Source organism: Heteronotia binoei, chromosome 14 (genome assembly GCF_032191835.1).
Source record: "Heteronotia binoei isolate CCM8104 ecotype False Entrance Well chromosome 14, APGP_CSIRO_Hbin_v1, whole genome shotgun sequence".
Taxonomy (NCBI): domain Eukaryota; kingdom Metazoa; phylum Chordata; class Lepidosauria; order Squamata; family Gekkonidae; genus Heteronotia; species Heteronotia binoei.
Genome location: NC_083236.1, coordinates 47281938 through 47298090, shown reverse-complemented (window position 1 = coordinate 47298090; position 16153 = coordinate 47281938). Strand labels below are relative to the sequence as shown.

General features: G+C 44.7%; 1 protein-coding gene across 3 annotated transcripts in view; it reads right to left on the bottom strand.

The window, feature by feature from the left end:
• ANKRD27 (ankyrin repeat domain 27) overlaps positions 1 to 16153 on the bottom strand; it is an 87412-nt gene that overhangs the window by 11296 nt on the left and 59963 nt on the right. For all 3 annotated transcript variants that reach the window (XM_060253590.1, XM_060253589.1, XM_060253591.1), the window contains exons 18-23: positions 15371 to 15568; positions 14828 to 14887; positions 14582 to 14695; positions 10110 to 10154; positions 4971 to 5093; positions 2034 to 2231 (exon numbers count right to left, since the gene is read on the bottom strand). In XM_060253590.1, coding sequence (XP_060109573.1) covers positions 2034 to 2231; positions 4971 to 5093; positions 10110 to 10154; positions 14582 to 14695; positions 14828 to 14887; positions 15371 to 15568 — 738 coding nt within the window. The remainder of the gene's footprint in view (positions 1 to 2033; positions 2232 to 4970; positions 5094 to 10109; positions 10155 to 14581; positions 14696 to 14827; positions 14888 to 15370; positions 15569 to 16153) is intronic.

Sequence of the window (16153 nt, the reverse complement as noted above, 5' to 3'; positions counted from 1 at the left end):
AAGTCTTCTGCTTCAATACTTCTATGAATGCACTGCAAAACACAGGCAAACTCAGAAAGCAAAGAGAGCTTCATGGCATGTAGCCATTTGGTTGTCTTTTCTCTGATGTTTTTATTTCGCCTTGTTGCTTCTCAATGCAAAGGTGTGGGTATGAAAACAAAGCCACTGGCAAAATGAGAGATGGCAGAAGAAAGGGGGGAAAGGAAGAACTGGTAGGGTATGGCTCACATACGTTTTCTGAACTAGCTTCAACTAGTAACAACTTAGAGAGCAAAAAGAGTTTCAGGGTATAAAAGGATCAAAGCTCTTGACAAAGTATCTGACAAAAGGAGCTTTGACTCTTCAAAGCTTATGCCCCCCAAATCTTCTTGGTCTCTACAGCTATACTGGGCTCAAATCTAATTACTGCAGACCGAAACAGCAATTGTCTGGTTGTACTTGTGTGTATGTTAAGTGCTGTCAAGTTGCTTCCATACTTGTTATCCGGCTGTGAATGCTTAATGTGCACGCATGTGTGTGAGAGAGAGAATATGCGTGAGAGAGAGAGAGAATATGCGAGTGTGTGAGAGAGAGAGAGAAAGAATGTGTGTGTGTGTGTGAGAGAGAGAGAATATGCTAGAGAGAGAGAATATTCGTGAGAGGGAGAGAGAGAAAGAATGTGTGTTTGAGACAAAATATGCGAAAGAGAATATGCGTGAGAGGGAGAATATTCATGAGAGAGAGAATATGTGTGAGAGGGGGAGAGAGAATATGCGTGAGAAAGAGAGAGAAAATATGCGTGAGAAGGGGGGAGAGAGACAATATGCATGAGAGGGAGAGAGAGAGAGAGAATATGCGTGAGAGAGAATATGCGTGAGCCTGTGCATGCACCTGGAAGTCATGGCAACCTTTGGTGACTCACTCCTACTGGGGGCCTGGAGGATAATCAGAGAGGTAGCTGAATAAAGCCTGTCCCTGTCCTCCTGACTGCTGGTATTCCAAGGAGGTCTCCCATCCAAGTAGTTGCCAGAGTCAACCCTGCTTAGCTTCTGAGATCTGATGAGATTGGACTTGTCTGGGCTATCCAGGTCAGGGCTGGTTGTGATTGTTAACTCACCTTCTAGGGGAGGAAGGGCTGTAAATTCATGCCTGGTGCTCTCATAAGATCTTAGAAGCTAAGAAGGTTAGTATTTGGACTGGAGACCACCAAGGAAGGAAGTGCAGGGTCCCTATAAACAGAGGCAGGAAATGGCAAGCAACCTCTGAATTGTCTCATGCCTTGAAAACCCTATGGGGTCGCCATAAGTTGGCTGCAACGTTGGCCCCCCACCACCTCAAAAAAAAGTGAGTTTATTTATTTTATTTTATTCCATAGTTCATAGCACAGTGAGATTAGAACCAGGTAAACCCTGGTTCATAGTTTGGTCTCTTGGTCAATGACATTACCCCAGCAACTTTTCATGGGGGAACAGCCCATCAATGGTCACGAGCCACAGTGACTAAGGGGAACTTTTATAAGAAAGGAAGCAAACCTCTGAATGCCAGTGACAGAAGGCAACGTTGGGGGAAGTCTTAGCCTCTATGCCCTGTTTGTTGACCCTCCAGGTAAACTGTTGAGCAACTGTGTGAGGACGCCAGACTACATGGACCATCAGGAGGGCCCTTTTTAATATAATTTTTTCCTGGTATTTTGTATATTCATGTGTGTGCGTGTGGGTGTGCAGACCTGGAAATCATGTCAACTTCTGGGGACAGACTCCTACTGGGGGTCTGGAGGATATTCAGAGGTGGCTGAATAGAGCCTGCCCCTGACCTCTTGATCGGGGATTTCAAGGAAGTCTCCCATCAAAGGACTAACCACAGTGGCCCCTGCTTAGCTTTCGAGATCTGACAAGATCATGCTTGCTGGGGCTATCCAGGTCCAGGCCAGGACAGCTCTTCTTACATCCTCTGTTCATAACCAGATTGTCAAAGTGCCTTTATTACTCAGCTGCCAGTCATATTTCATGACTCTTCCAGCCGCTTTGTGGCCTTATGCAGGACGACCCGCTTACTTGGAAATGACCGTTCTGGCAGGCCAGGTGAAGGGGCGCGGCACGATTTGAATTTCTGGCTCCAATGTCAGCTCCGTGTTTCAGCAAGAGAGAGACCAAGTCGACGCGCCCATGGAGGGCAGCAACGTGCAGCGGTGTCAAGTCATCATGGTTTGCAGCATTCACGCCAAGGCCATTCGTGGGCACCCTGAAGAGTTCCTGTTAAGGGACAAAATAAACCAATCTGAAGAAAAATGGGAAAAGTCCTCTCAAGTTACTAAATACGGACAAAACAATTTAGGGAACTGAATGTTCAGAAATCAGTAATTGTAGACTGGTCACTTGGATTTATATCCTGCCCTTCTCTTTGAGTCTCAGAGCAGCTTACAATCTCCTTCCCTTTCTCTCCCCACAACAGACACCCTGTGAGCTAGGTGGGGCTGAGAGAGCTCTGAAAGAACTGCTCTTGAGAGAACAGCTCTGAGGGAACTGTGACTGATCCAAGTTCACCCAGCAGCTACATGTGGAGGAGAGGGGAATCAAACCCAGTTCTCCATATTAGAATCCACCACTATACCAAACTGTTCGACACCAAACTGGAAACTAGGGATGTTACAGTGCTCCTCCGTTGCCTATATCTATAGCAGTACAAAATAGATGATACTGAGAGATCATGAGAAAAGAATTTGCACACTGGCAAAAAAAGGAGATCCAATTTCCTAAATATATGACTAATAATAACAGCTTTGCATAAGTAGGTAGAGGCTAGTTGGGAGGTCAAAGTTTTGTTTACTTTCACCAGTCCAAAAACATCTTGGCCAATACAATCCTAGGACAGAACACTGGCCCTTTCCACACCTGGACCTCCACCCGTTTTTTCTCTGAGTTCGACTCACGTTCATTTACCTTGCAGGAAAACCCTGGGCAAAACAGTATCCATATATCCCGGGACAATCATGGGGCAAAACTGGGGTGAACTCAGTGTAATGTGAAAACAAAATAAAAACTAAGATAAAAACAGGGATGAACTTGAATGTAGTGTGGAATGTCAGTTTGGGGACAGGATTGAATCAGGATTAAAGGTCTAGTGTGGAAAGGGCCACTTGAAGAGGCAGGGGAGTTGAGGACACAGCTTCCCACCTTCCTTTGAAGAGTTACCACCTTTCTTCCTCCACGGCACAATGAGCTTCGCCAGGCCACCACTCAGGGCTTTTTGTAGCAGGAACTCCTTTGCATATTAGGCCACACACCCCTGATGTAGCCAATCCTCTAAGAGCTTACAGTAGGCCCTGTAAGAAGAGCCCTGTAAGCTCTTGAAGGATTGGCTACATCAGGGTGGGGGGTTGGGGTGGCCTAATATGCAAAGGAGTTCCTGCTACAAAAAAAAGCCCTGCCACCTCTCAATCCTTTCAAGAACCTGATTAACCAGAGGAGCAGCTCATCCCACAAGGTTGTGAGCTCAATTAAGAATGGGGGCATGGTTAAGAGCTGCCTGCAGTCCATCAATGAGCTTCTTTGCCATCAGTAGATGAAAAGGCTTTGTTCCTACTTTAAAAAGAAGAATGACAGGCTCTTTACATATTACATTTTCCTTCACGAGGACTCATTGCTTGTAATTTTGAAGAGCGTTATGCCAGCTACTGAACAGAAGGCTTGGAACCTGATAAAGAAAAATGATGGTTTGCTCCTTATATAAAAGTGAATGGCAACAATGGGGGAGTCTAATGAATATATGTTCCCTGTGTAGTCTAATAATTTTGAAAAAAAGTTCTAGCTCATCCCAGGGTCATAAAAATGCACTATATCAGTTCAATAACAACCTTTATTAGTATATTGCTATTTGTATTTTTAAGGCAATTCCTTCATGAAGACTCTTATGGAGAGTGTTTAGCCAGCAATAAAACAAGATTTTGTACTTGTTTAAAAAAGACACTGGCTTGCCCCTTATCACAACCCAATAAGAGGAAAATATCAAGACTTCTGATGACGTGGCAACACAAAACAAATCTACAACTAGTTAGTCATATAGTTACACAGGAGTTGTTCTGTAGAAAAATAGGTGGCAGAACTCATTAGCATAAATCATTAGCATATGCTACCCCCCCACCAGCCAAAAGCAACCCAACACAAGAAAGGAGAGCTCCAGGCAAGCGAAGCTAAAGATCCAGCCAGGCTGAGCAGGCCTCACTCACCTGGGGCTCTCCTTGGCTGCTGCCCCACACAGTCAAAAGGCCAGCAAGCCACCTGCCACCCAAAATCACATAAGAAGTGGAGAAAGGGTAGTATGGGCTTCTCCAGGGGTTAATGAGGGCTGCTGGGGGTGTGGCAAAGCTACTGGTGGCTGGCTGGCTGGCTGCTTTCCTAATCCAGGGATTGTTATGCAGCTGTTCCTACTATTCAATGGACAAGGTAGGGGGGGAGGAAGAGGGGGAACTATCAGAAAGGTTCAGGAGCTGTGCTCCTATGAGCTCTTGCTAAATCTGAGGCCTGTAGTTACACAAAACAAGAATGAACGTTGAAAATACGGCATTACAATACAAATTGGGCTTCTTTTTTTGACAGAAGCGCACAGAAGTGGAGCTCCACCTGGGCTGGTCAGGGCTCCAGCTGGCATGCTGGGGAAGGCATGGGAAGGCATCTTTAAATGCCTCCCTGATGGCTTCAGCATTCCCCAGCATGCCTGCTGCAGCAGGCGCACAGGGAGCCCCTGCTGGGCTTTTTCTACCAAAAAAGTGTGAACTCTGTTCATAATGGTCATATAACGTTGTGGTTGTTATTGTTAATTCTTTGTGTGAATAATAATAATAATAATAATAATAATAATGATAGTTATGAAATGTATAAGTTGTTTTATTAAAAAGACAGTAGCCCACATATCATAGTTATTTTTTTTGTATGCAATCAATCACAGGCTGCTGGAGAGGAGAAAGCTAGCTGTGATGGACGTAGGGAACCAACCTTTTGCACGGGCCCACATCTGGAACACTGGCACAAGGGATGACAGAACTCCTGTTTCTCCACTCTGCCGGCTTCCTCAGATTCTTCTAAATCGTCCTCCACCCATTCCAAAAGATAACGCACCTTTTGTGAGGGGGGAAGGAGAAGACAGTCATCTTTTTATACACGAATCACAGGACTAGTATTCAAGGAGCTGCATGTAGCTGAATGCTTCTAACAAAATAAGATCCCTACATGTAGAAAACCAGCAGGTCAGGGAGGTTATAATTTGACATTTAGCTTTCTACATGCAGGGAGCTGGGTGGCAGACTGACAACACCAGTTTACCATCACAGTAAAAATGAAGACAATTTGCCTCCTGGTAGCTTCACAGAACAATCTATACTTGGAAATTCAATGAGAGAGCCAGATGCTGTGCCCTCATCCCCTTCCCTACAAAGTCAGATTAAGAGCCAGTGTGGTATAGTGGTTAGAGTATTGGACTAGGGTCTGGGACACTCAGGTTCAAATCCTCATCCTGCCATGGAAGCCTGCTGGGTGACCTCAGGATATTCCCATGCTCTTAGTCTAGCCTATCTCACAGGGTTGCTGTGGGGATAAAATGGAAACAAGGAGAATGATATAAGGAGCTTTGGATCCCCACTGGGGAGAAAGACAGAGTATAGATCAGGGGTGGCCAAACTTGCTTACTTTAAGAGCCACATAGAATAAACATCAGATGTCTGAGAGCCGCAAGATATGAACATTGTCATGAGCCCTGACGAGGAGGAGCTGGAAGGGTTAACGGACCTGGAAGAGTTGCCAGCCAGTTCCTCAGCTGAACAAACAGCAGCTGGCCCATCAATCACTCTCCAGGCACCAGTGTCAGCTGTTGACGATCAATCTCCTCCAAGCTCTCCTCCTTCCATCTCAAGAGTTCGAAGCAGGCTCCGGAAAGAACTTTCAGAGCGAAGACATGAGGCACGCCGATGCTTCAGATCTTTCAGTCCTGAGTTCTAGCAGAGTCACTGCCACCCAGGGAGCAGGCTGATTGAGACTCCCATATAGCTCCCACCCAGGACCTGGTAACCTTGTGGAAGCAACAAGTCTATTCTCTGGCCTGCATCCACGCTCCTTCCTGATTTCTGATCCTGACCTGCTTGATTTCCTTGGCACCCTGACCTTTTGGCTTTTGGACATTGACTTCTGATTTCGGTTTGTGATTCTGCATTGGTGACTTGGCTCCTGCTTGACTTCCTGGACTTTGACCTTGGACTGGCTTTGGACTCCTGCCTGCCTGCACCCTGAGAACGTGACAAACATCAGATGTCTGAGGGGCTGCAAGACAGGAAGGAAGGAAGGCAAATGGATGGGGAGAGGGAGGGAGAAGTGGAAAGAAAGCAACTTTAACTTTACATGCATTCTCCAAGCTGCCGGCTGGCTTGGCTTGGAGAAGTGATTTAAAGAGACAACTGCCTTTTACAAGCCAACCAGTTGTGGGGGGAGGGCTTCAAGAGCCACACAATATGTATGAAAGAGCCGCATGTGGCTCCCCGAGCTGCAGTTTGGCCACCCCTGGTATAGATGAAGGGGTTTTTTTTAAAGAAAGTCAAGGGAAAGACCATTGAACATCCAAACCATCAAAGTTTGCCAAAGAGCGGGGAGAGTAAATTAGAAATGACCTCTGCTGCTTCTAATTGAGACTTTGACTTCACCTTTGCACCAGGTCGCTCAAATCCTTTTAACATGGGATTGCTGAAGATTAAGCGTGAGGCTCTGGGCCAGTTTGTGTGTGTATGTTTCCTTGGCAGTCACCAGGGGTTATTCTTGGAAAATAAAATCACCATTTGATATTAAAGACACAAAGGATGCTGACATCAAATGCGTTATAACCAGGGCTGTGGGGGACTGCAGTGGATTCCTAAAAGTGGGCTCTGGCTCTCTCATGAGTGGGTTGGGAAGAAGGCAAGGAACCAGAGAAGAGGAGACTCAGGGAAGTTTGAATGGTTTGCCTGGACACAAGAGTGTGGAAATCACCATGAAATGCAGCCTCTTGCTCAGTAATGCTATATATTTAAAAATAAACATTAGAAAATATATATAAACTTGTGAACCGCTGACTAAGGTCTGCATTTTAAGATGGGGAGGGGGGAGGAGGATGTCCCATAACATTTTTAAAGGGTCCCTACCAGTACTCCCTCTAAACTATGGAGTCTTGTGAGCAAAAATTCTTTGTGAGCTACTGCATAATTTAGCTTTCTCTGGGGCCATTTTTTCCTGAGCTAGGACAAAAATGTGTGAGCCAGGGGCTAAAAAAACCATGAGCTAGCTCACACTAACTCAGCTCAGAGGGAACACTGGTCCCAACTTAAAAAGTTCAAGAACCACTAGAATATTCCAAAATCCATAGAATCTCTTTCGTTTTTTTAAAAGCAAGTTTCAGCAGAAACGGCAAGCAATGCCTGATGAAAACCTGATCTCAGAAGCCAGAGGGAACTGCAGCAAGATTCGCAGTGATATGCACCCTATATATAGACACCAAATGCATTATGCAAGCCACCCACCCCCACCAACGCTGGTAGACACATGTAAACTAATGCAGGTGATTTCAAAGCACAACCCTGCTCTTAGCGTAAACTGTAACTCTTCAAAAGGGTGACTAAATCTTTGCAGTCGTAACCAAGTAATTGAGCTGCTTAAGACTTGCCCTTGTCGAAGGCAGCTCTTAACCCCAGTTGCCATCACAGCAGCATGCGCTTTTTGATCTTGTTTCATTCCTACCTCTTTTATCTTTTTTTTCACCTCCATCTCTTACCAATTAAATTGACCGGACCAAAGCTGCTTGGAAGGAAGGGTCAGGCTTTAAAACGAAATCATGAGACCCTGCCTTTCAGAAGGCCAAGAAGTGGAGCCCTAATCTGGGGTTCTGTCTCCACATCAGCCATCTGGTAACAACCCATAAGAAAAGCAGCTACTATGAGTTGAAAGGGTGATGAAGTAAGGGTTGCCAATCCCCAGGTGGGGGCACAGGATCCCTTGGTTTAGAAGCCCTCCCCCTGCTTCAGGGTCATCAGAAAGTGGGGGGGAGGGAAATGTCTGCTGGGCACTCCATTATTCCCTATGGAGACAGGTTCCCATAGGATATAATGAAGAATTGATCTGCGGATATCTGGGGGGGGGCTATTTTTTTTTTAGGTAGTAGCACCAAATTTTCAGCATAGCATCCAATGTCTCTCCTCAAAACACCCTCCAAGTTTCAAAAAGATTGGACCAGGGGGTCCAATTCTATGAGCCCAAAAAGAAGGTACCCCTATCCATTATTTCCAATGGGGGGAAGGCATTTAAAAGGTGTGCGGTCCCATCAAATGTGATGGCCAGAACTCCCTTTGGAGTTAAATTAAGCTTTTCACAACCTTGCTCCCGGCTCCACCCCCCAATGTCTCCCAGCTCCACTCCCAAAGTCCCCAGATATTTCTTGAACTGGACTTGGCAACCCTACAATGAAGACAATCCTTCCCATATGAAAATCAGCAAGGCAGATTTTCCCCACAGGCCCTTCTTTTCAACGCCACACAGTTGTTGGACAACAAGGAAGCTGTCAAACCAGGCTCAGCACCAAAATAGTTTGAACCCGGAGGTCGGCTCTGCCTCTTACCGAAGTTTAATCACGTTTATTTCAAGCGTATCTGTTTCCAATTACAACGGATTAACTGAGGATTTTGGTCAAAAAGGATAAATGCACTTTAAAATAGATGCACATGTTAAGGATCTCAAAGCTGTCTTAATCTGATCTCAATTAACGTGTGCCATTTTGCGACTTCTTTATATTTCACAGCAAGGAGTCTGAAAAACACAAGCAGGAGGGCGCCCCTGCTGCAAAACATTTTATTCTTTTAGAAATCTATTATGTTTTGTGTTGTTACATAAGAAGAAGAGTTGCTTTTATACCCTGCTCTTCAATACCTAGAATCATAGAGCTGGAAGGGACCTCCAGGGTCATCTAGTCCAACCCTTGCACAATGCAGAAAACTCACAAATACCAATGCCCCTCCCCCCTAAATTCACAGGATCCGCAATGCTGTCAGATGGCCATCCAGCCTCTGTTTACCTAGCTGACTTCACATAAAAGAGAAGTGGAAAATCATACCCAGTTCTCCAGATTAAAATCTGCTGTTCTTAACCACTACACCGAACTGGCTCTCAGATGTTCTTCTATTCCTGGTTTGCCAACCAATTGCAATTATGGCCTGTCCTCCGCTAAGCAATTATGGTCAATCCTCCACTAAGCGTCTTTTAAGTATGGTCTAGAATGCCATCTCAACCAAGGCAAGGTGCCTTTTACAAGCTTTTGTATTTCTTTTTTCAAAGAAAATGGAATTTTGCAAACACCTGATATGCGACTGTATAATCTGACGGAATGTCAGCTGCTGCTTTTCATGATGTCAATGCTTTTAAAAAGGCTTCCAAAGGAAAAGATAAAAATTGCCATGGCAGTTTTCAGTCATCGAGAAAGAAAGACAGTAAATAATGCAAATTATAGGATGGGAGCAGCCGAAGTTGATGTAATCGGCACTTTACGGAAAGTTAGATTATTCAAAATCAAAACACTCACAAGTGTTTCATGCTTCTGTAAGCCAATTCCTTTTTAACAGTCCGCGCTTGTTGACAGCATTATTTCTGCTGTGACTTCCCATTCGGAGATTATGATGCTGATGTTGTAAACATTGAGAGCCAAGATGACATAGTGGTGGAGTGGTTAGTGTTAGATGAGGACTTGGGACATACGGGTACGAAACCCCACTCTGCCAGGACAGTTTGCTGGGTGACTCAGGGTCTGTCACAATCTCTCACCCTAACCTACCCCCACAAGGTTGGTCTTGTGGGAATGACTTGAAGGAAGGGGAAACTACAGGATAAGATGTTTTGGCTTCCAATTAGGGAGAAAAATGCGACTGCACACTGCATCGGTACCGCTGTTTCAGTCCTACTACAAATATACCCAAACTCTGGCCTGTTCAGGAAATAAACATCCATCTTGTCTGCCTTTAACAGCTGCGTGTTGTTACCTAGATCTCATGCCAGAGCAATTCCCAGTTCCAGCTCAAGTACCATCAAATTCACAGCCTGAAGGCAAATAATACAGGATGGAAGACAACTTACCATTTCAAGGTCTCCATCAGCAACTGCTCTTAGGAGTTTCTCTACCTAAACAAAAAGGAGGAAACTTAGTTGCAATATACTATTACATTTTGATAGTACAGTGATCTAAAAGACCTACTGACCATTTCAGATTTGTGCAGCTGAGGGATAATTCATGTACCCAGAGGGTCTTTACAGGAGGCACCCACACAGAGGGTCCATTTGAATGAATCAGAGGAGCTGTATTCAACCCACCATCATTTGATTGACTGCAGCAGCATTCTTGAGATAGCACATTTGGTCAAATAATGGCAGCCATGTGCACAGGTCTCACATGAACAGCATCCCTGCATGAACCTTTCTTGCACATATAGCCCGAGGTAGCTGCACACACCTAGAGATGACCACCAGCATAAGGGAGGGGGTCGACCAAATGTAAGAACCACTCCAAAGTCTTGAAACAAAGCCTTATGAACTAACGTTGTACAAAAGCTGTTAGAAACAGGACTCCCTTTGAACTTCAATCAAAAAACCCCAAGCCAGGCTGGTAGGTCCATTTTAAACGTTTTCCTGTTCAGCATGACAAGTACCAAAAGACCAACTCAACTTAATGAATACAGTCAGTACATTTTATCCTAAACACAGCCAGTCAATCCCTCCTGTGTTCCCCAGTGGCTAAGGTACTAAGAGGTCACGGTCTTCCCATCTGCTTCCCACATATAACTACACATTAATGTTTTAATACGACCTTCCTCCCCTTAGAATACATTGCATGACATTAGCTTTGAAGCTCCAAGCTGTGTCTGTTACTAAACCCATCATTCAGCCTCTTCATCCCTTTAGAATTTCACTTTGCAAAACAACTGTGCTGGCTAAGTTTAGCCCTTATTTACTTCACTTACTTCAGCTCAAATCCAAATTCATTTCCCTCACATTCCTAAGTTAAAAGTAGATCTGAAACACAGGACACAAAGAGGAGGGCTCCCAGGTCTCCAACTCTATGGTTTTACCATGGAGTTTCTAGCAATTCCTAGACCTACTCACTTTCACTTCCAGGTTTCACCCCAAGCTCCTGCCAGTTGCTAAGCACCAACCCTAACACAAAACAATTGACCAAGGAAGCAAGTCCCAAATCAACCCGCACACCAGGTAATTGTCATTTGGAATGGAATTCTTGAGAACTCTCTTTCAAAGGGAACGCAACTGTTTGGCAGCCATCTTTAAAAACAAACGATTTAAATAACCACAGGACCTCTTCATAGAAAAACCAACACTCTCCCACAAAAATAAAACTTTCTGGCTCAGGGCAGGTTCAGGGTGGAATATATAGTTGGAAAATGAATAATAAATAAAAAAACGACAGACTTAGGAGTAGCCTTTGGCTTTACGCAGAGGACCAGACAAAGAGGTTCTTTTCCCCCTTATTCAATGAGAGGCAACTGCAAGGCATCAGTGTGAACTGCAGCAAAGTGGCAGGGAACTAAAGTTAGATTACAAAAATGAGGTCAGGAGCTTCACAAGCTGAAAGGACTAAGCTGCTGATCATCTTTTTTTCCTGACTTGAGTGACAGATGCAGCGACTGGAGGACAATGTTCATCTCCACAAAGAAGGAGTGGGGGGAGCAATTCTAACAGTGATGGAAGCAGATCTTTTTTTATAGCAGGAACTCCTTTGCGTATTAGGCCACACAGCCCTGCTGTATCCAATCCTCCAAGAGCATACAGGGTTCTTAGCACAGGGTCTACTGTAAGCTCCAGGAGGACTGGCTACATCAGGGGTGTGTGGCCTAATATGCAAAGAAGTTCCTGCTACCAAAAAAAGCCCTGGATAGAAGGGTTTGCTGTAGTGGTTAAGTGCACAGATTCTTATCTGGGAGAACTGGGTTTGATTCCCCACTCCTCCACTTGCAGCTGCTAGAATGGCCTTGGGTCAGCCATAGCTATCTCAGAACTTGTCCTTGAAAGGGCAGCTTCTGAGAGAGCCTCTCAGCCCCACCTACCTCATAGGATGTTTGTTGTGGGGGAGGAAGATAAAGGAGATTATGAGCCGCTCTGAGACTCTGAGTGGAGAGCGGAATATAAATCCAATGTCTTCCTCGTCTTAGGAATGCACTGAAAATCTGCTATTAAATGAGTTTCTCCATGACTTGCTTATTATTTCTGGAGATGTCGCTTGGTGGGATGTAGAATGTTATGGTATAGCCTGGAGGTCCCCAATGTGGTGCCCGCGTGCACCACAATGCCCACTGACACCCTGTCTGGTGCCTGCCATGTGTTTTTAGGGAGTGGGGTCAGGTAGGGCTTTTGCCCAGCAAGGCTTCCGATTGGCTAGGCAGATTTATTTTAAATGCTACTTGGGCAGCAGCTGCCACCACAGCATGAGGATCTGCACTGTGTGACTGCAGTTAAGCAGTGGCAATCATTTATTTATTTATTCGATTTATATCCTGCCCTCCCCACCAAGGCGGGCTCAGGGCAGCTTACAACATAAAATCCAGAACAATTAAGATCATTTTGTGGCTGGCTCCACCTCCTTTGTGGCAGCAGCCATTTTGTGGCTGGCTCCACCTCCTTTGTGGCAGCAGCCATTTTGTGGCAGCCATTCTGCGTCCACCAAAAAGGTTGCGGGCCCCTGGTATAGCCCAATCCCATCACAACTTGGAAGCTAAGCAGGGTTGGTACTTGGATGGGAGACTGCCCAGAAAGTAGGAAGGCAATGGCAAACCATTTCTGCTTCTTGTTTGCCTTGAAAGCCCTTGGCTGGGGTTGCTGTAAGTGATGGCCATACAAAGATTGCTTGGTCAAGTGAACAAACATGTGGACAAAGGGGATCCAATAGATGTTGTTTACCTTGACTTCCAGAAAACTTTTGATAAAGCTCCTCATCAAAGGCTCCTTGGTAAGCTCAAGAGTCATGGGGTAAAAGGACAAGTCCTCTTGTGGATCAAAAACTGGCTAATTAATAGGAAACAGAGTGAGTATAAATGGGCAATTTTTGGAATGGAGGGTGGTAAGCAGTGGGGTGCAGCAGGGCTCAGTACTGGGTCTGATGCTTTTTAACTTGTTCATTAATGATTTGGAGTTGGGAGTAAGGTTTAAAATTTAAGGTTTATTGGCTTTATATCCTGCCCTCCCCGCCAAAGCAGGCTCAGGGCAGCTCACAACCAGTAAAATCAACAATATATTAATATTACTTACATCATAAATTAAAATTAAACAATTAAAACAGTTAAAACAGTCTGGTGCTAAAGTGGCTAAGTTTGCAGATGACACTATGTTGTTCAGGGTGGTGAGAACCAGAAAGGATTGTGAGCAAAGGGATCTGTCAAGGCTGGGCGAGTGGGCGTCAACATGGCAAATGAGGTTCAATGTGGCCAAGTGCGAAGTAATGAACATTGGGACCAAAAATCCCAACTATAAATACAAGTTGATGGAGTGTGTACTGGCAGAGACTCACCAAGAGAGAGATCTTGGAGCTGAGGTACATAACTCACTGAAAATGTCAAGACAGTGTGCAACTGCAATTAAAAAAGGCCAACGCCATGCTGGGAATTATTAGGAAGGGAATGGGAAACGAATCAGCCAGAATCATAATGCCCCTGTATAAATCGATGGTGCAGCTTCATTTGGAGTACTGTGTACAATTCTGGTCACCACACCTCAAAAAAGATATTATAGCATTCAAAAAAGTGCAGAAAAGGGCAACTAGAATGATTAAAGGGTTGGAACACTTTCCTTTTGAAGAAAGGTTAAAACACTTGGGGCTCTTTAGCTTGGAGAAATGTCAACTGAGGGGTGACATGATAGAGGTTTACAAGATTATGCATGGGATAGAGAAGGTAGAGAAAGAAGTACTTTTCTCTCTTTCTCACAATATGAGAACTCATGGATATTCAATGAAATTGCTGAACAGTCGGGTTAGAACTGATAAAAGGAAGTACTTCTTCACCCAAAGGGTGATTAACACATGGAATTTCACTGTCACAGGAGGTGGTGACGGCGGCCAGCATGGACAGTTTCAAGAGGGGACTGGATAAACATATGAAGCAGAGGTCCATCAGCAGCTGACTCTAATCTGGAGAACCAGGTTTGATGCCCCACTCCTCCTCCACATGAAGCCAGCTGGGTGACATTGAATCAGCCACAGTTCTCTCTGAACTGTGGCTGAACTCTCACAAGTAGAGGTGGAGAGAGGAAGAGAAGACAATTGTAAGCTGCTTTGAGACTTTCCTAGGGTAGAGAAAAGTGCAGTGTCAACACCACCTCTTCTTCTACTTAACGGCTCCAGGGGACCCCCTGTACACAGCAGGTTGTATGAGAAGCCCACTTCTCCCCTAGAGAAGACAATGGAGGAGGAGAAAAAGAACCACATATGACTTTCCAGAGCTCGCTGGAGGAAAGGCAGGATAAAAATGTGACAGAGACAGGCAGATAAGAGTTGGCAGCCTGAGTTTCTTCTGCACTGCTAATGATCCGAGGCTTCTTAATCTTACCTCTTTATAATAAGCTTTTGTTCTGTCTGGTCTAGTGATGGATGCTGTGGTGGATGAAGATAAACTGGATCCAGACGACACTTGACTGGCCATGTCCTCCGACCTGGTGAGTGACTGACGGGGTTGGCAAAGAAAGCAAAGAGAGGGGGTGGGGGAGGTTTGCTGCATCACCGTTACCGATATTGGCTGATCAGCTGAACATCCTTATTGCTAAGTAACAGGTATACAGCAAGCACGCTCTGTTACCTGAGAAGCACTCTGCCTCCTTTCGAACCTCAGGTAGTTCAGCTCCATTAAAGACAAAATCTGCAGGAAGATGAAACATTCATGACCACAAAATGCAATTCCCATCTCAAGAGGTATTGAGCAATTGGATGACAAGGGTTGATGTGAGCCAACAGAGATCAGGCACAAGGGCAGAGCAGAAAGCTCCCCGTCTGCAATGCTTATCTTGCTTGTCACATACTCGGGAAGCAAGCCAAAATTATTTTTAAGAGCTCTGGCTATATATTCTCTTTGCTACTAAGTGCCAGTTAGGATCACAGAGGAAATTAATTTAAAAAAAACACAAAACAAAGAGAAGATAAATGAGAAGTGATGTAAATTTAATGCACAGCATGGAAGTCTCAGAAGAAAAACTGTGATCTTCCTCTATCAAAACTGAAATTATTTTGAAGGCCTCCCCGATACATAATCTTTGCCCCAATTGAGGCAATTAAGCCCCAATTGAGAAAAAAGAGGAATTTCATTGTTTTAAAAAAAAACTTCAAAAGGAAAGATAAATAGTACCGTCGAATTTAATGCACATTGCACAGCGGTCTCTTTCATTCGGTTTTGAATATCCAGATTGGCTCCATTTTGTAACAGCACTTCTATGATCCCTTGGTAGCCCCAGCGAGCAGCTATATGGAGGGGGGTGTCACCTTTTTCGTTACCAATATCTAATTTACAAGAGTGGACATCGTAGTACACTAAAGCCTTGACACACTAGAAAGTGTGGGAAAGAAAAAGGGGACGGGGGGGAGAATATACCAGTGAAGCTATCTGGCATTGGAACTAAGAGATCTACTGTTAATCTGCTTTTTATATTATATGCAATACTATCCTGTATAATATGTTTTGTGCAAGTAACATTTGCAAGCTATTTTTTACAATCATGGCAAGTGTTAGAAAACACTGCATTATCTACATACAGAGAAAAATTAACAACCTGCGCTATGCTTTGTCTATTTCAATCCAGGATCTCTCTGACCCTGCAATCTGAACTTTCTCCTTGGGTCACAGACAGGTTTCCAGGGGTCAAATAATTCACATGCTCAAACAGTTATGGTACAGCAGAATCCACCCATTTCTTTCTCCAAGTTGACCTTTTCCCCTCAGGAGCACCATCTGAATGGGCCCAAATTTCTAAACCCATGGGTACAGGCAGGACTTTTTTTGAGCAGGAATGCAGATCTAGCTGGCTTGGGGTAACGGGGTGTGGCCTAATATGCAAATGAGTCCCTGCTGGGCTTTTTCTACAAAAAAGCCCTGCGTGAAACAATGATGATGTCAGGGAGTGTGGCTTAATAT